The sequence below is a fragment of the Talaromyces amestolkiae genome (genome assembly GCF_001896365.1).
Source record: "Talaromyces amestolkiae strain CIB chromosome Unknown scaffold10.1, whole genome shotgun sequence".
NCBI lineage: Eukaryota > Fungi > Ascomycota > Eurotiomycetes > Eurotiales > Trichocomaceae > Talaromyces > Talaromyces amestolkiae.
This window is the reverse complement of record NW_024468046.1, coordinates 1,266,289-1,285,126: the sequence shown is the minus strand read 5'-3', so window position 1 is coordinate 1,285,126 and position 18,838 is coordinate 1,266,289. Positions and strand designations below refer to the sequence as shown.

The window sequence follows — 18,838 nt, the reverse complement described above, 5'->3', positions numbered from 1 at the left end:
ACTACAAAAAAGCTAACTTATGCCATCATTGATCCAAGCTGATTAATGAAAGACTCCTTCATGAATTAGTAATTAGCGGAATTTTTCCTAGCTGCTGTAGTTTCGGAGACTTGACCGAGCATGACGCTCTGTGAGTGTCATCTGGTGTTGGCAGACTCTTGGAGAGTCTAGAAGCAAGACTAGTTACCCATAGTAGAGGCTAGAGAGACCGCGGGAATTAGCCAAAGGAAGCGCCCGCAATCAGGCAGGTCTAAGGCACCGACCCAATAAAGTGGGGGCAAGTTTAAGCTTCAATTTTCGAGCGAAATTCTACCCAACGATATTTGACAACCATCGCATTCGAGTATTCCGACTCTCCGAGACCCTGTCAATTCGCCTTCGTCAAGCATGGGCCCTCCCAAACGCAAGCTCCTTGCAACAGCAGAAGAAGGGCTCTATCCCCCCGCAACACTCCCAGAGGGGCATCAGATCGCTCGCATCATCAAAGCAACAGGAAACAATTTGTACTCGGTAGAATGGCCCTCCAAACAAACCGCTCTGGTCGAACTTCCTGCCCGATTCAGATCTACCATCTGGATGAAGAGGGGTTCCTACGTCGTCGTTGATACGAATGCGCTCGAGGATCGTGAGAATAAACTTGCAGGAGAGATTGTGAATGTCGTGCGGGATGAGAAGGCATGGCGCAAAGCTGCTTTCTGGTTCGTCCTTTCCCCTTTGTTGCTCTGCGATCGAAGAGTGTTGTTGTTGACTTACGTGTTTTGATAGGCCGAAAGAGTTTGTCAAGCAGTCATACCTTCCCTCGGACTCGGAGGACGAAGAAGAATCGAGAGTGGGCAAGATGCCTTCATCTGACGAGGAGGACGATGAATAAATTACACAACATATGATACATACATTCACAACACGGCCCAAAACGTCTACAAGGCCAGGAGTCCCAACAATACAAACGTGCATCATTTTGTCTTTTGTTCTGCCGTCGCCTTCTTCGCCTCGTCTGTCGGGCCCTGAGAGAAATTATCACTCGCCAAAAGCATCACGACCTGGAAACCCAAACAGACAACAACAGCAGCTGAGCTAGCAATGGTGCTGGGGAACACATTCCATCCCCACTCTTGCACCGCCCAGACAGCGTATATCAAGACGGGATGAAGTTTCGCTTGCCATAGCAAGAACGGCGTAGTCCAGGCGAGATACGCATAAAACTGATAATGCAGCGATCTTGCGCATAGCATGCCGATGGCCATTGACGAGAGGATTGTGGTGGTGATATACTTACTTGATAATGGGACCTTTGTCGAACGGCCCTCGATGAACTTCTGGGCGAATGTATCGATTTCTTCGCCCGATGGACGGATCCAGCGGGTAGCGAGAAAAGCGATGACGAGGACGGCGTGTAGAACGAGGAGATTGATGGCAAAGACGGGCGAATCGAAGACTTCCTCGTCCATGAATCGCCAGTTGACGGTCCATTCATAGAGGAATTGTCTGGTGAGCTCGAATGCGCGTGATACATAGCCAATGGCATTTTCCTGCAGAAATGGTATGCCAAGTAGCACCTGTACAGTTAGTACATAAAAACACTCAGTTGGTCTCGGCAAATGCTCACCTGTGTTAAAATCGCGTTCAGCGCAAGTGGTACCGCCGCCCAAATCCCTCCCGATAAAGCTATTATAATAGCCACTGCCGGAGCAAGCAATAACAAAGACATCTTCACGCCCACTCCCAAAGACCATATAGTAGTCGCGATCGTCAATTGTCGTCGCTGAAAGAAGAAGATAGCCAACCACATAGCCAGCGTCGCAATTCCATCATTGAACAATCTCAGCATGTAAATGCTGTGCAGTCGTTTGGAAAGCACCAGCAACGGAAGCAAGTATGGTGGCGCACCGGCTTTGATGTAACAAGACAGAACAACGATCAAGGTCGCAATGTATATTCCCGCGAAGATGTATTGTGCCAGCGCAATGTCTTGTCCCTTGTTCGTCAACTCGTATAAAAAGGAGTAGATATAAACGTGGCCGGCGGGGTAAACGAGAGGGCCGGTGTCGCCTTTGATTGCGGTATAGTCACGTTCACCGGCTTGGTAGAGGACGATCTGTTGCATGTAGGTTGTCCAGTCAATTTCTGTGTCTGTCAAATCCATGTCAGTCTGTATCCTGAAGAAACAAAAAGGTCAACGTACAGGGCACTTTTCTGATGATAAGTGCAGAAAGCACCGCATCTGCCAAAACGAATAGGGGCGCTATCCATAGCGAGTGCTTTGGTTTAGTTAGTATACTGACGACTGTATTTGTGATCGCCATCTCTATAAGAATTACACGCTCGTGTCCTTGCTTTGATGAGATGGGAAAACGAGACGAGATCTGAATTTGTTGTCCTGATGGCTATCCGCGGAACATGCTGCTTAGCGCCGTTTCCAGCCGTGACATCGCACGATAGTTGACTACATCAATAAATCGTTTGCTATTTCTAATTTGGTGAGAGTATTGGAATAGATAGGTAAGGCTTGTTTTGTAGCAATTCTTTAATGTACAGAAATCTAGTCTGTGGGTATACACAAATATACATTGTAACTTCGTCCCTTCAATTCAATGCCAGCCAATCGCTGACAGCCAATCTTTTTTCAAACTCCCATAACTTTCCTTCAGACTCATTACTTTCGCTGCCGTAGTAGCTAGCTACCATTCTCATGGACCGCTATATTAGGTTTCGATTGTTGCGATTGCCGGTTGTCCGTTGTATCATTATTATTATTCGAAAACCCAAGCAACTGCCCAACGATCCCTCGCGGTTTGGGTACCGGACATTCTCGACCAATGCGCGCAAGTGACTCTGCTTCAGCCTCCATTTGTAGGAACGTCGCTACCTCGTCAGCCGATGATTCTCCGTATTGCGTCGGTACTGCTTTCGTTGCAGCAGCATCCTTAGTATATTGCATATTATCTTCTTGTAGTGTGCTTTCTGGTGTTTTCCTTCTCCTCCGCGGTCTCATAATCTGTTGACCGTCGGCTGTCATCTCGACTTGCGAATCGGCTAGTGTTCGGCGCGGAGCGGGACAGGGGAATATGTGAGGGAGGCCGACGATGACAAAAGAAGCTACCATGGTGGCAGCAAAGAGGGAGCTTGTTGACCGCGAGCGCGGATGGAGGATTGGCGGCATTGTAGTGGTTTATGTTATGAGAGGAATTGAATGAGCTTTATGTATCCGAAAAGGGCTGGGTGTAAAGTGATGCCGTTATGTCATTCATCCTGGTGTGTGTTAGCGAAGCCATTCAGTCAATGTCTCAGGTATAAAAATTTTTTACCGTTCACTCCGACTTGCATTGAGCTATATGCTGGTGAGCATGATGCTCTATTGCTTGCTGTTGTGTTGACCTGATGCGGGTGGTCTTCGTTGACTTTGTCAGAGGCTTTTGAGATCACCTGATTTGACGACGGCCGGCCGAGTGGGGCGTGGTGATTAGGCAAAATTTAGGCTTATCGGGGGGAGGCTGGCTCGATTGGTCTGATTCCCGTTGCAGTCAGCATTGGTGACTGTTCATTTTAAGCGCCATCTGAGTTTGCGATATCACTTCAAACTCTTCGACTCTGTCTGACCTTATCTCTAGTTCGCGTGGAAAATTTTCGCCCATCTGCTGGTACAGAAAGGCATGCGGGGGCTGTGAGCGTCAGTAGCGGGGACTTTCGCTGCTCAAAGCTTGATCAGCTTGCGCATCTTCTCGTGCAGTGACGGCATATTACAATAGCAGGCGGCATCATGAGTGACCTAGACAAGTGTGTCCTCACGACTGTGAAAATGCTATTCTTATACTAACTATAGTAGAGCCATTGCACAACTACGAGCTTGTCGACCGATCCCCGAAGCCCAGGTCCGCGAGCTCTGCTACAAGGCACGTGAGCTTCTCATTGAAGAAGGAAACGTAGTCTCGGTCGATGCGCCAGTGACAATATGCGGTGACATCCATGGTCAGTTTCACGACTTGATGGAACTCTTCAGAGTGGGAGGTGACGTACCCGACACAAACTATCTTTTCATGGGCGATTTCGTAGACAGAGGCTTCTACTCTCTTGAGTCGTTCCTGCTGCTGCTATGCCTCAAAGTTCGATACCCCGATCGCATCACGTTGATACGAGGAAATCACGAATCGAGACAGATTACGACCGTTTATGGCTTTTACGACGAATGTATCCGTAAATACGGGAGTGCGAATGTGTGGCGTTATTGTTGTGAGGTGTTTGATTATCTAGCCTTGGGCGCTTTGGTGCTCGGTGCAAGTTCAGAGCTTGAGCCGACGAGTCGGATTGAGAATTCACAGATAGATGGCGAGTTGGAGACGGAGGTGCTTAATGCGAATGGCGAAGTTACATCTATGTCTTATCGGCCTCGGTATCGATCGTCATCAGATGCATCGATTGATACAAGAGACATTTCGCCTCCGAGAGATATATCGGCTGCGCCGGGCAATACTCCGTCTAGAACTGGACCAGCGGGTACAGGAGCATCTGGCAGTAGCTCAGGAAGCTATGGCACAACAGCGGGAGCAGTACTATGTGTCCACGGAGGGTTGTCGCCATTAGTCGATAGCGTTGATAAGATTCGTCTACTTGACCGAAAACAAGAAGTGCCCCACGAAGGTGCCATGTGTGATCTTCTCTGGTCTGACCCTGATGAAATCGAAGGATGGGGGTTGAGTCCTCGAGGCGCTGGATTCCTTTTTGGCGGCGACATTGTCAAACACTTTAACCACAAGAATGATCTTTCGCTCATTGCTCGCGCACATCAACTTGTCATGGAAGGCTATAAAGAGATGTTTGATGGGGGCATTGTTACTGTTTGGTCAGCTCCGAACTATTGCTATCGATGCGGTAACGTTGCAGCTATCCTGGAACTTGGAGAAGATGCCAGCAATGGCGGTACAATCGCACGTACTAACGGCGATGTTGGAAGGAGTAATGGCGTACTGCGCAGCGATATGGGGAAACATGTTCCGGGTCCTGGTCGACGGTACAGGGTTTTTGAGGCGGCGGCGCAGGATACTAGAGGCATGCCAGCGAAGAAGCCTGTTGCCGATTATTTTCTGGTAAGTTCTTTCTTCGCTCAATCAATGATTAGTACTAATATTCTTAATCCAGTGATGTTACCTAACGATTTCTTTTCTCACTTTCTCCCGCAATGATACTTTTTTCATGAGGTTTCCGATTTCATTTTCTAGAATACATTCAAAGATACCTTATCCTATGTATTATTCCTTCTGCCTATTTGAATTAAGAAGCAAATTGTGATCCACCATTGATGATGCTCAATATCCCGCTATCTAGGTAGTCATGCTCCTGCACATATCTCCTGCCTTCACCTAACAACACCCTCCTCAGCAAAGACCTTCTTCACATTCTCCTTCCGCAGTCCCGTAGCAATCTGCAATGGCGTCCGCCCGCTAAGATTACGAACATCAGGCTTTGCCCCAGCTCTCAACAACAACCTCACGATCCCCGCATGTCCCGATTGCGCAGCTTGATGCATGGCCGTGGACCCCCTCGTAGCGCCTCGGGCATTGAGGTCCGCCCCCCGCTCGATAAGAAGCTTCAAGAGTGTCTCATTACCGGTTGCTGCAGCGGAGACCAGAGGTGTATATCCTATCGCATCTCTCTCGTCGACATGCGCTCCATTATCGAGCAATAGTCTGACCATATCCTCGTTTCCCAAAGCCACAGCATATTTGAGTACGGGTTGAACCATGACGTTTGATCGCGAAGTTGATGCGCCTTTGTCAATGAGCGCTTTGGCAGACTCTAGATCGTCCTGCTCAATCGCTGTATGTAACGGGGTATACCCTCTACTGTCTTGAGCATTAATGTTTGGCACCCCTTTTTCGAGTAGATCTTTAACAAGATCCTTCTGACCTCTTGATATAGCCTCGTGGAGAGGCGTACTAGGACCCAAGACACTCATACCCGCCAACTGAAGCAACGGATTCTGTTGCGCCTGAGGCGGCTGCGTCGAAATGGTCTCCTGGGCAGGAGTCGCTTTCCAAATCTGTCGCGCCGAAATGACGGAAAGCAACTCCTTTGCGTATGCGGCTGCCACAGAGGCTGCGTAGGGTTGCCACACATCCGACTTGTGTGAGTCAGTATAATCGCTTATACCTCGTATGACCAGGCATGGGAACTGATCCATTAACCCGGCTGCCTCCATCTCAAAACAGAGAATACCCGGATCTTCCTGCGCAAGGATATCTCTCATCTTCGCGTTTCTGATAAGCTGGTTCCCCGATGCGATAATGCCGTAGTGCACGCGTGGTTCTGTTGTTTTGCGTTGCGGTTGAGCGACCAGTCGCTGTTTATCGCAATTCTGACATGCAGATCCCGTAGAGACATGCTCATAATCCGCGTCAAACAGCTCATCAAACGCCTGGCCCGGAAAGGAAAATGACTTCATGGAAGGATACTTTTGCGCAATCTGCGACAGGAAAGTAGGGATTTGAGTCAGCCCCATCAAATGATCAGCCTGCAGCTCCGATACGGCTGTTAAGAGAACCTGGGGCGGTTTATTTAACGATCCAGTCCGTTGAAACAGTCCATTACCCATACTCTTGCCCAGATCGTATTGCAGTACACCCCCGGAACTATTCGTCGGCTTGCTTACGACAATATCACCCAGTCGAATAGGATCGTTCTTATCACTATACCTACCAGGCACACCGCCACCAATACCAACCATCAATCCAAACCTAATAGATGGGAAAGTGTGTAGCATACTTGACGCAACGGTTGCCGCAGAGGTGGTTCCGTGAACACCAGATGGCAGACACGCAATGGCGATGTTGTGTCCGTTTATGGAGCCCAGGCAATACGAGTTTTGATCGTTGGATGCTTGCGGTAGTTTGGGGTGGATTTCGTCGAGCATGGCCTTTGCGGCGGCCATTTCGAGGGGGAGAGCGCATATCCAGCCTACCGTGTACTCAGAGGCGGTTCTTCCGGTAGACATTTTGTGTTGTTTATGTGGTTTAGTCTTTCATATCTATGGAGGAACATGAAACAGTCCTCAACAATAATTTATATCCAAGGATACCAGTCGCCAGATGACCTACTTGTATGCACCAGGATGTGCAGGTATGAGGAGATAAAGCAATAATGTTGACTCGGATCCGGCCCTAATCAGGCTGATAGTGTTAGAAAATAGTTCATTAATGCATCTGGAGCCTCCTGACCTATCAATCAAGTAATCCTTGTCAAGCCTCATGGGCACTAGACTAGCTCTTGAAGGCTATGCTTGCCGACATACCCAGTCATGTCTATCAACCAATAGGTACCATCATGTATAGAAGAATCAATGACAACCGAGGAATAAATGTCATTGAATAAAACTTGTACAAATTACTATCCTGAATAAACCTGATAAACTAAAAAGCAAAAGACAAAGGTATATAAGTATAATAGCCGCGTTAGTTACATGAGCACATTGCAAGGTAAACCTCCCATATCTAAATTCCGATCTCTGACTCCATCTATATATATAAATAAATCCAGAGCATGTCCTGTCCCAATGTTCCTATGATGTTCATAAATCTAAATTCGTCACTTTTCATCTCAGTGCGTGCGTTGGTCGTAAGGGGGTCTTCATTGATAGCCCGATGGAAGCATGTTTTGGTAACCATAAGCATGGCTGACTCCGTCTTGGGGGTTGTTACCTGTCAATTGTAGGTCGTTTAGCACTTCGTCGTCATTGGTATGAGACTGCATATCAACTGCGTTGCGGCCGTCTGGATGACGGTTTTGATGGCCCGGATGAACAGAAGAACGAGAAACATGAGACGTGGCAGGCGGACGAGCAGGAAGGTTGAGGTTCATGAACTGGTTTCCTGCCCATCCTTCACCCCAATTCTCTAGTCCCAAGGCCAGGGCGCTTTGATCACGCATCCACCAGTCTTGGTTCTCCTCCATCATGTTTTCGGTCAATCCGTTGAAGACAGGCATTGGTGGAGTGCCGCTTACTGCCACTGGACTGTTGCTGCTGTTGGAATTGTTGCAGGAGACATCTTGACTGCTCATACTCATTGTGTTCTGTTGGGTTTGGTATCCACCGTTAGGCTGGGCATAAGCCATACCTTGATTTGCATAAAGATGGGACATGGTAGTAGGTGGTGAGGTCTGAGTCGTAGCTGGAGGGTAGGTTACAAAAGGTAGAGTTTCTAGTTGGTCGGGATAGTGTGTGGGTTGAGCAGCTGAGGCCATCGGATGCTGAATGGTGGGAATTGTAGGATAAGCTGTTCGTCGGTTGACTGGGGACAATCCCGGTTGCTGTTGTGGGAGTGTAGATGATGTGTAGAAATTATCGTGTTTTTGGTGAGTGACAGGTACGCTCATAGTAGCACTTGCTGATATGGACGATGTGTCGGACACACTAGGCGAAGTCACTTGATCCCAATGGCCCCAAGAACCCCATTTGACACGAGTGCGGTCAAAAACTGTAGTGACTTCGTTCGGTATTTCGATATGCCATTTGACAGCAGACAGGTCAAGAATCCTTAGCGTACGTCGAGCGCAGAGCCATCCTTCGCCTATTTCTTCCAAGTTTCGCACACCGTGGATGAGGTCTCTTCTAGCATTGCGGTCCGGCAGATTCAAGAGATGAATCGTGCAAGCGGAATGAACGATGTACACTGCAATGTTACAAATTTGTCGTAAACCGTATGATTTCTTGTAGATTCGTAAAAGTTTAGATATGGCGGCCGCAGCTTGTGAGCATAGTCTTCGTGGTGAGACGTGTTGCGGTAAGGGGGATGTTGATTTGGTATATTTGAGAAAAGGGCGATATAGATGGATGAAGAGAAGTTGATAAAACATACTGCCACAAGTTAGTCATACTCCGTACGAGACATCGGGATAACACATACTGCATAAGCAATACAGGTGGTAGTTGACCGTCTTTAGGGTCCATTTCCGCTGGTAGGCCCTTCTTCCAAGCCTCGAGCCGGGTGTGGAGATCACTGAGCTTGGAGAGTTCGGCTTGGCGTGAAGGCTGCTTTTCGGAAGGCATGGGATGGTAGAAAAAGGCCAAAAGATCATTGCTGATCTCGCAAAGCTTTGAAATCTGTAAGGCTACTGCTCGAGTTCGCGCAGGTTGTGACCGTTCTCGCCCAATGCCAGTATCTGTGTATGGTACCCATGGCTCCGCTTCCTCTGCAGGATAGACGTCAAACTTTGGGACTGTGGCATCGGCTAGTGATAACTGTGGCTGACGGCCTAGGTAGTTGGACCAGCATCTAAAGCACCACGTTAGACTGATTGCTCAGAAAAAAGAAGGTTTTGTCATACTTATCAAACAGATAGCAGCCCCAGAAAGTGATCCTTCGAGCATCAATATCTTCCTCAATCAACTTGCTTGCACCCAGGTTCGTGGCGCCAAAATTAAGCCCTAGATCATAGGCCATTCGAAAACTCATGCCACTGTAAACCCAGCCCTTACCTTCCCGGCCACAGCCTGCTTCCCGAACAGACATTAATGCTAGTGCCTGCACAGTGCAAAGCCTGGCCTTTTCATGTTCATCGTGCTCCAATAACAACCGTTTTGCTTCCCTGAAAAAGTGATCACCCGCGGTCGCAGTGTCTTCTGGATGTTCATAAGCACCCGCCCATGAACTGAAGTGGCAACCTAGGGCCAGCATTGTGTTCACCAAAAAGGACGAGCAGTATGAGCTAGGCTGGCCACGCCGGAAGTCTCGGTAAAAGAGACTTTTGGAAAGCGTAGTGAAATACGCATAATGCCAGGTGAAGTACATGTTCATCAAATGCTTGACCAACGCTTCATCATCCGTGACCCTTGTCCACTGGGCGACCGAAAACCTTGATCCCTGCTTCAAGTTCAACATATCGCGAGATGCATTCTCATCGTCTTGTTGTTGTAGATCCCGCGGGAGGAATAACAGATTGGATGTGCCACCAATGAACTTGACGGACCCATCAAGCATCAACTCGCTCATCTTCCCTGCAAGCTCGTATTCAAATTGGTCTGTTCCCGTGTTATCCTCGATAATTTGTTCGCGCTGGTTCGTGACGGGAGGATTCGATAGCCCTCGTTCTTGGTTTATGATAGCGTCTGCTACATCCTCCAAGCTGTCGCATAGGCGAATTTGGCGAACCAAATCGAATGCACTGTCTTCGTCGTAATTCAAGATCGCGTGTATGAGCGTTTGTAAGGTTGTGTTCCGAGTTCGAAGGTTGTCAATATCTTTCTTGTACACCCCTTTCCTGCGATGATCGGAGTTTGGATCGTAGATGCCTGTCCGCGATGTGAGCGGTTGGATTAAAGGGTGAGGTTGAAGTGGTAAGCTTACATGGCGTATGGTATACGGATGAACAGGCGGCGCAACTAGGGAGATTTCCATCGCACTGGGATGTCAGTAGGGTTTTGGATAATAATATCGCATAGCCATACCTTTGACTTCCTTCGACGACAGGCAATACATGCCGAACTCACGCATCGGCGCTTGGCTGCTTGACCATCATCATTCCGTTTGGCCTTGGATTTACGAGAGCCTGACGCATTGCTGGACGGCGTTGGATCCGGAGCCTCATCGGTACTTGTTGTGCTGTCATTCTCGAACCCAGCCCTCTCATCCATCGCGCGATATGATCTCGGCGATCAGGCCGGGCTTCGTTGATAGACGTTTGATTCTTGGTCCGCTATCGTGGCGCGAAGATGTTAGAACCATATCCCTATTTCGCAGGAGGCCGCAGTAATAAATAAAGAAATCGCGAGGGTGAGTAGAGACGGAATCAGCGAGACGACGTTCACGGAGTAGAAATCCGAATCCCCGCTACGATCTCGGCTCGGCTTGCTGAAGACCACTGCGATTCTTCGACAATTGAGTGGTATCGCAATATATTGAGTGTCAGTGTCGGTAACTGACCCTTGACAGAAGTAGATAGGATACAAAGGCTTTGCCCACATGGTCGAATGCGCTCAATGGCTGACATATCAAGGCCTCGACCCGTGGAAGCACTCAGATTGGCTGACCAGCGAACTGATTACTATCTGCACTGTGATTGGCTTGTTGGTGACAAAATATAAAAATGCTTCATAGGCTGTCAACCTTGTCAGCAACACTGACCCTATTTTCTTTTTCCAGTCTCTTGTTTATCAACTGCACCGCATAGGCCAGACGCCACGCTATCTCCAGATGTCTCGACGAGTAACTGTAGGACGCTGTGTGTACCCTGATCCCAGACTGCATAACCATGTTCCACCGTCGTCTTTCCGTTCTTACCAACTGACCAGGCTCGATTGGTTGGAGAGTGGAGGGAGATAAGCTGGCATTGCTCGGATGTAATATACGAAATCCTGTTGGTAAACAGGATATGTGAGTCGATCGATCTCGGCAAGGGTTTAGTCTTAATTCCACGACTTCTTGCACTTGAGTACGTTCAACAATAATGTTTCACATGCATAAATTCGTCTCCTACGTATCCGGAGAGATTTTCTCTCCGAATATCATGCATCATTTCTAGCGGCAAATATGGTCGGCTCATTATAACTATTAAACTTTTCCGATTGATTCGTCATGAAGACCCTTGATGCCAAGTCCACGACACCATGTTCGTAGACTCTGCCTATCAGCACGACTGGCTTGTGCTTTTTTTTAACCATGAATATCGGCATATAGGCTCTTCTCCTTGAATGTCGTAGTCCAATTTAGTAGTTGACTCATTGATGATCCAGGAGAGATGGACGAGCCTTATAGAGTCTGACAAATCGAACCATACCACTGCAAGATCTCAGTAGGAATTGTAGTGCCCATGAACAACTACGGAGAGCTTGGAGAATATACGCTTATCGCAGACGCTGGTTTGTGTACTGGAAGACAGTGAAACAACTTCAAGAGTCTTGAACCTGACAAGAGCCGTCCCGGATAAAGTCACAAGTCTACACCTAAGCTGCGACAGACTTGGAAAATACATCAGCCACGGGGCTGAAGCAGTCTCAATGTGCGACGGATACTGACTGCTCAAGACAGGCGTTGGGCAACGAATGAGATCAACTCGATAAGCAACTCTCCAAGTGTGCTTTTCTGTGAGATCGGCCTTAATCCAGATCTCTTCCTGCGCATCGTGTAATTGGCAGAAGTTCTTCTCGGTTACATCATAAGGGATATCTAACATCTGGTGGGCCCTTTTAGCTCCCGTGGTGCTCATATACCATGTCCAGGCCAAGTCTTGGAGATCTTGCCTGTCTGGAAGTACTGTTCAATTATAGATCTAATTGCGAGTAATTCAACTTATCACATGAAAATAACGGGCTTGGGTTACATAGGCTCGTATAAACGGAATTTTCCGGGCTTTGTGAGCCCTAACAGCGCGCCGTAACCTTTGCAGGAACCTTCCATATTTGGTAACCTGCATGGTTGCCCAATAAGGAAGTTATGGGGTCGAGACTGGGAAGCAGCCATACTCATACTCATTTTGTCTTGAGACCAATTGCCCTTCAGTTGAACCAGTTGTGTTTTTCTGATGTACCAGACAGGCCTGTCACTCTTCCAATAATGAGAATAACTGAAATAAGCACATTCTCTCAAACCAAAGGATAATTCCCGAACTTTGTGCATGCTAATTTGAGATCCACTACTGAAGAATATATATAAGAGCATGCTTGCATGAATTGGGTGCTATACACGGAGATTCACTGCCAGGTGTAAAAATATATCCGACAACGTTTGAAGAGAAGCACTATGCATGTACCTGGCAAAACCAAATATAGTTCCACCTCGTGAATGTCCCGAACCCGATCCTCATTATCTTGAGACACCCCTTCTGAAGTTGACGAAGTAGAACTTTGAAATTTTCGAGCACTTAGAGCAACATGGAAAGGTGCCAAGGAGCAGATACCTGACAGATACCTGACAGAGCGTGCGGAAAAGAAAGGTTTAGGGTAGAAGGTATCAAATGATATTGTTTGAAACTACAACGTTGATTGCCCCCACATGAATTCAACGTTTTCACACGAGCACGAGACTCAATCTTGATAAAGATTTTTAAGCGCATAATAAGAGATAAATGCTGTATTGAAGTATGAGCCTTCTCGAATACAAAATGAGGTTTCGCTTGCAACAACGGATATAGGGCACAACCCTGATAAACCTAATGTACTATGATGCAGGTACACTTCACAGTGCACATTGGGCTTCAACTACAAATACGACATCCTTTCACCTTTTCTTTTCCTCTGCCTTTCGGATTGATTAATTAGTACACCGCTAATTCTTCATCGTGTGCTCGGTTTACCATTTTGTAGATGAAAATCTTCCGATTGTGGGTTGTTCCACCGGCTCAGACGGCTCGACGTGACAGTGGATACTTATTTGATAAGGGAAATGAAAAATTAAGAAAAATATAAAATAGTTACGAGCTTCTCCGGTCATGTCTGGTTTTTCAGTCAATTGTTTCAATATTTTGCACGGGTTGCAGCAGATAATAACAATGGTAGTGTTGACTGCTAGGAATTCAGTCATCATGCAGGGGACGGAGCACTACTCCGACTGTTCCTGCCTTGCTGCCTCACTGCTTTGCCGAGGTGTCGCATGCACTGTAAGGAATTGGTACTTACTACCACATTGTATACTCCGTACGTAGTAGAATGTTTGACTTTCTTCGATGCTCCACCGCCGAATCTTCTTCTGCAGCAGCGGGACAATCGGAAAGATCGTAGACAGCCCCATAGTTAACTTACAACCTCGCCGTCTTACTAATGGCCGGGTCGTTGTCAACTGCCCAATGCGGTTTAGACGCCATTTTGAAGATCTCAACATTCGTACGTATGTCTTTTCTATGTGATAGATTAACTACATCAATTGTCAGTCAATCAGTTGACTAAGTAAATAGTCGTGTACTAGCAACAAAGTCATACGACTGATTGGTTGCCATAACAGACGATCTGCCAACACATCATATGGCACTACACAGTGATACAATGCTGCCTGACAACTGTCAATAAAAAAGAAAGTCAACGAAAATCGATTTTACACACAGTAACTTAAGTAGGTACGCCGTAATCAAATTAGACTAGAATTGCTATCACGTAAACGGTAACGGACGTAACGGTACTAACGGAAAGGATCCCCCACTGGCCCAAATTGCCCTAGTTTATCAGCCGGATCCAATACGACGGTTCATATTACACACCAATACGAGCCTGTTACGCCATCATCCGTCGTAACGCTGAGAAATCTGTTGTTGGCCGCGATCTGACCCATACGGCGTGCGTAACGTTCGGTCACGCCTCCCCCCGGCGTTCGTTCGCCGAGAATGAAACGATGACTACGAGGCTTATCTATCGCCTGCTTCCTACAATTTCCTCAACCACTACTCTCCCTCTCATCTCAACCACCGACTCTACATCAGATTCCCTCTCGCTTCAACCGACTTACAAAGCCTTCGACTCTGTCCTCGACTTTTCGACCATCCTTACACACTATCAGCCCTGGTAGAACTTCGCTCGTGGACGGCCTGGCCTGTACGAGTCGCGTGCTATCTACTATTATCGGCATCACTGATAACGAACCCTTGTCTCAACATCCATCGATCACCGAACAAGGCACCAAAGTCCACACAATCAGCTTTCCACTACTCTCTCACAGTGGGGTGTGAGTTGATTGTCGTCTTCACCATTTTTCCTATGTTTCTCGCACAGACTCTTGACCAGAGTGCCTCTTCGGGAGTTAGTATGCTACGAAAATCCTCGTGAGCATGCAACATGATGGTGCCTAGAGCCTTCATGTTCTCTTCGGCACGTGTCCAGAAAGATCCGACCCAGAACGAAAAAAAATCTATAACAGCCAGATCCGGAACATCAAGACATACACCAAGTCGACCTCTTCCTACCCCCGTCGTAGCTCCCACCGTGTCTCACACGGTTCCGACTATAGTTTCCCACACGAGTCCCGTCATCATCCCACCGAAAGCGAGCAAAGAACGAAATAACACCAGCCTTTATGGAGACAATAGAAATGTCCGGACGGTGCGCAGAGATTCTGCGTCCTCACGACGATCATCCTCTACTCAGACTCAAGACCGCAACCTACCACCGTCGTTGAGCACGCTCCTCGAGACAACATCCATCCCTCGTCGGAGCAGAAGCATAAGAGGCGCGCGCAAACTGCCTCGTGGAAATCATGTTGAAGATTTTAGTCGATTACTTATGGATGGAGTCAAAACGCGGGACGAGTTTGCCAACATCATCGGTGCATTCAGTTCGCCACTAGACATTCTACTGAGCCCCCCAGACGAGCATTTTGGGAGCATCCCGGTGTCTGAGAGCAACAGCAATGCTGAAATTGAATCACCTCAATTCAGGCGTACTATCTCAACAGACTCTATGCCCTCGTTGGACCACGATTTGAATTCATTCATTACATCCGGCCCTAATACTCCATATTCGACTTCGCCTTCGCTTCAAAGACGGGCATTCGAGAGACGGAAGCAACTGTCTCCTCCACAGGAATGTGCGACCGATCATCCACTTCTCGACATTGATATCAATACGTTCGATCCGTCTTATTTAATGCAAGAAAGTACACCTGCTGTTACATCTCCAGAGAATCGTTCGTTACGGAGCTTTCCGCGCCTTGGATTCACCTTTAAATCCAATCTCACGGCTTCTCTTAGAGCAATCAAGTCTGCAGCGCAGACCGTGTCAAATTTCGCAACACCATCAGTCCGACCGGATGATTTCCTGACACGCTCTCTTTTTTCGATCACTCCCGAACTGACAGATGATCGGCGCCCACTTCCATTAAGTGGACCGCCTTCGCCTGCTCTTCGACGCTATCTCAACCCGATCACGTTGTCTCCTGCTGAGATGCACGTCTACAGTGACCATCCTCATGATATGCTTCCAGGGATCAACAGCTGTCCGGTTTCTATCCAGATGCAAACATACAGCCAATCTGGATCAGTGGACAATAAGAGCACGAATCACCCCGAGCTCCCTTCTTCCCGGCAGCGAGAACCACGAGAAAACAGCGACTTTCTCCGGATGGTGGTACTGGAAATGAACATGCGTCGCAGTGGGAAACTACGCGATGACGTCCCCACTCGCGCTAGAATATGGCTTCCACCCCGCAAGGCCGTGCGACTGATTTCGGGAGACTACGAGGAAGGTCCGGCCGTTCCTCAACGGTGGATTGGAATCTCGATCGAGTGCATCGAGACTTAGCACTTTCTTTTGTTTTATCGTTAAATTATGTACATAGCATTGCATCATGGGCATTCATATCTGGGCATGGAGCAGGTATATTCATCAGGACATGCATACATAGCGCGGCGTTTGTCATACAACAACTCTGATAGCTCATCATTTTATATCTTAAATGGCTTACCATTTTAATTACTTAAGCCCATCCACACAAGTTCCTTTGTCAGCATGATATTGTAATCCATGGTAAGAAATAATCTCTTTTCTTTGGTCTCCTTGGGGCTTGTAGTCTTGTAGATCCTCCACTCTTAGTTTTCTCAATTATCCGCTCTTCCCGCACTAGAAATCCTTCCTTGGACTCGACAGATTCAACGTTACAATTGCTACTTTCTTCACCCCACCTAACACTATTCCTCAACGATCTTGGGTGGTGAAAACTTTTCGATAAATTACGATAGAGACTCTGGGAAACTATATTGCGGAAATCCCTATACTATGTAATGCTACCTGACTACACCACAGTTAGTGCTGATAAGAAAATTCCTAAGTACTCACTTAACACATGATATAAGCAGTGGCTTGGATCTAATAGATTTCGTATTTATTATCGTTAATCCTCTTCTGATTTTTGTATTTTGGGATCGGCGCAGGAATCGGGTTTAAAGTGACAGATTTGGAGGGGAAGCAAAGCCGTTATACCACTCTTTAGCCCTAATTGACAAACACAGCTTACATACTTCAAGTCGATGAAATTGCTATTCACTGCTATTACCAGAACTCGAGCAAGAAATGCATGTAATGAATCAAGCTGAATAATAACCCTGAAAGTCTACCGAATATCCACCATGGCACTACTTCCAAAGTTACGTACATGTAAGGAATACTACTTTGGATTTTTGAAGCGCGATTGAACGAATAGGTATATGATTATAAATACTTGCAAATTAGCCTTTGATGTTCGAGTAGGCTATGGTAACCTCTTCCTTTGCAAATGACGTCGTTGCTTGGTAGGTCTATAGGGATTGACTTTGGGCGGTATCTTCACATGGATAGCAAACAGCGCCAGCCGTCTTAAATTCGACCATTAATGAGCTCACCGAGTTACAAATAAGTAGGTTGTTGGAACGCGTAGCTGGCTACCATGACTCATCCCATGGGCTTGTAAGGGTTTTAGATACACTTCAATATATGACGAAGGAAGGAAACTGCCTGACATGCGCACTACGCGCTGGCCAGGTGGCGTAAAGGCAATCTCAGCTACAATGGTGGACTGCAACACACTGGCATAAAATAGATGAAGGCCTATTTAAATGGAGGATTACACGAGACTGGCATGAATGCAGAACCTGGCCTTTTGATTCCCGGAACGCGGCGATGTGCAGGATAGCGTTTTTAGTTTCCGATAGGATGTTCGGCTGTCACGCTTGCTGCTCAGGCCAGCACAACCTTCAATATGTGTGCGATGATTGAAATCTCGCAATGACCGGGAGTAGTAAGTACTACGTACCTCTGTCAACGCAATTTTAGATACGCTGACCGCTACAGGAAGTACGGACTACTGGTTCTCAAGGACGCCATCTTGGAGAAGATGGAAATCCCGATAACACCTGGAGATTTCATGTCATGACTACTGCAAGTCGACCTGAGTTTGAGAGAGTCATGATTGAACAGGTCGATGAACTTGATCTGCGCGGCTTTGTAACATTTGAGTTTGATGAGAGGTTCCTGTATCAACACAACAACAGCAACAACAATCTTTAAATAACAAAAGACAAAATAGAAACAAAGAAAAGTAGGACATCTTATAAGGGAGCCGTAGCCAGCTAATAACTTTTGATAATATCAACACGATCAGCCACCCATCTACTCAGTCTGATATAGTCTTCCTTGAGATTGTCCTCAAGATTTGATTTCCCTCCAAGCTGCAACCACTTTTGAATTACTAGATCGCAGTCTTGGATCCATTCCTTCTTGTATGTGGGATACACCTCTTCCCATTTCCAAACCTTTTGTAAAACTCCTCTTTTGTTCAGCAAGTCGACTACCTCTTCCGGGGTAGCTGCAAAGATAGGTTGTATCTGGGCTATTGAGATCCCGTAAGTGATCGCGAACCCTTTAGATGCATTCCGCACACGGGTAGAATCACCATGCTCTCTGAGAAATTCAATGGCTCTGATAGCATATTTGATGTTTCCGCCATGGATGATGGCATTTCTTGTATAACGGGAGTCCGGATCACCTTTTCCAGCCGTCCATTCTAGTTCATTTGCATAAACGGCTAGTAGTAGGTTGTCATTCTCTCCAAGCCTCTTCTGTTGCTCCTCGATAATATCCTCTTGGTCCTTGAGCTTTTTGTCTTGGCCGTTGATTTTTCTCTGTTGTTCCTTAAGGTATTTCTGGTGTTCGTTTATTTCCCTCTGTTGATTCTTGTGTTGCTCCTTCAACTCCCCTAATTCTTCGTGGAGGCCTTGTAGAAGCTCAATTAAGTTATGCCTTCGCGATTTCCGATTTGCCTCGACTCTGGATTCATCATTATTTCGTCTGCTAGGAAAAATGTTTTGAAAAAATTTTCGAGCTCGCGCTTGTCTGTGTGGTTCGATCTAAGCTGACGGGGTAAGGAAATTGGCATGGTTTTATAGAGAGCTGCAGACC

At 47.1% G+C, this 18,838-nt stretch overlaps 6 protein-coding genes across 6 annotated transcripts; 3 read left to right on the top strand and 3 right to left on the bottom strand.

The window, feature by feature from the left end:
* Nucleotides 1-387: 387 nt before the first annotated feature.
* On the top strand, nt 388-871 carry BHQ10_005929 (uncharacterized protein; the record flags this gene model as incomplete). The annotated part of the gene is made up of 2 exons (XM_040878458.1): nt 388-698; nt 766-871. The coding sequence occupies 2 exons, from the start codon at nt 388-390 to the stop codon at nt 869-871; spliced, it is 417 nt and encodes a 138-aa protein (XP_040734433.1).
* Nucleotides 872-953: 82 nt separating this feature from the next.
* On the bottom strand, nt 954-3,160 carry BHQ10_005928 (uncharacterized protein; the record flags this gene model as incomplete). The annotated part of the gene is made up of 4 exons (XM_040878457.1): nt 954-1,556; nt 1,607-2,130; nt 2,183-2,221; nt 2,806-3,160. 4 exons carry the CDS (start codon nt 3,158-3,160, stop codon nt 954-956), a joined length of 1,521 nt encoding a protein of 506 aa, XP_040734432.1.
* Nucleotides 3,161-3,757: 597 nt separating this feature from the next.
* BHQ10_005927 (uncharacterized protein) lies at nt 3,758-5,136 on the top strand (the record flags this gene model as incomplete). Its single annotated transcript, XM_040878456.1, has 3 exons — nt 3,758-3,774; nt 3,824-5,081; nt 5,134-5,136. 3 exons carry the CDS (start codon nt 3,758-3,760, stop codon nt 5,134-5,136), a joined length of 1,278 nt encoding a protein of 425 aa, XP_040734431.1.
* A 214-nt stretch (nt 5,137-5,350) lies between these two features.
* Nucleotides 5,351-6,985, bottom strand: BHQ10_005926 (uncharacterized protein; the record flags this gene model as incomplete). The annotated part of the gene is made up of 1 exon (XM_040878455.1): nt 5,351-6,985. The coding sequence occupies one exon, from the start codon at nt 6,983-6,985 to the stop codon at nt 5,351-5,353; it is 1,635 nt and encodes a 544-aa protein (XP_040734430.1).
* A 632-nt stretch (nt 6,986-7,617) lies between these two features.
* On the bottom strand, nt 7,618-10,621 carry BHQ10_005925 (uncharacterized protein; the record flags this gene model as incomplete). Its single annotated transcript, XM_040878454.1, has 5 exons — nt 7,618-8,845; nt 8,895-9,263; nt 9,316-10,279; nt 10,335-10,389; nt 10,478-10,621. The coding sequence occupies 5 exons, from the start codon at nt 10,619-10,621 to the stop codon at nt 7,618-7,620; spliced, it is 2,760 nt and encodes a 919-aa protein (XP_040734429.1).
* Nucleotides 10,622-14,746: 4,125 nt separating this feature from the next.
* On the top strand, nt 14,747-16,207 carry BHQ10_005924 (uncharacterized protein; the record flags this gene model as incomplete). Its single annotated transcript, XM_040878453.1, has 1 exon — nt 14,747-16,207. One exon carries the CDS (start codon nt 14,747-14,749, stop codon nt 16,205-16,207), a length of 1,461 nt encoding a protein of 486 aa, XP_040734428.1.
* Between the last annotated feature and the right edge of the window lie 2,631 nt (nt 16,208-18,838).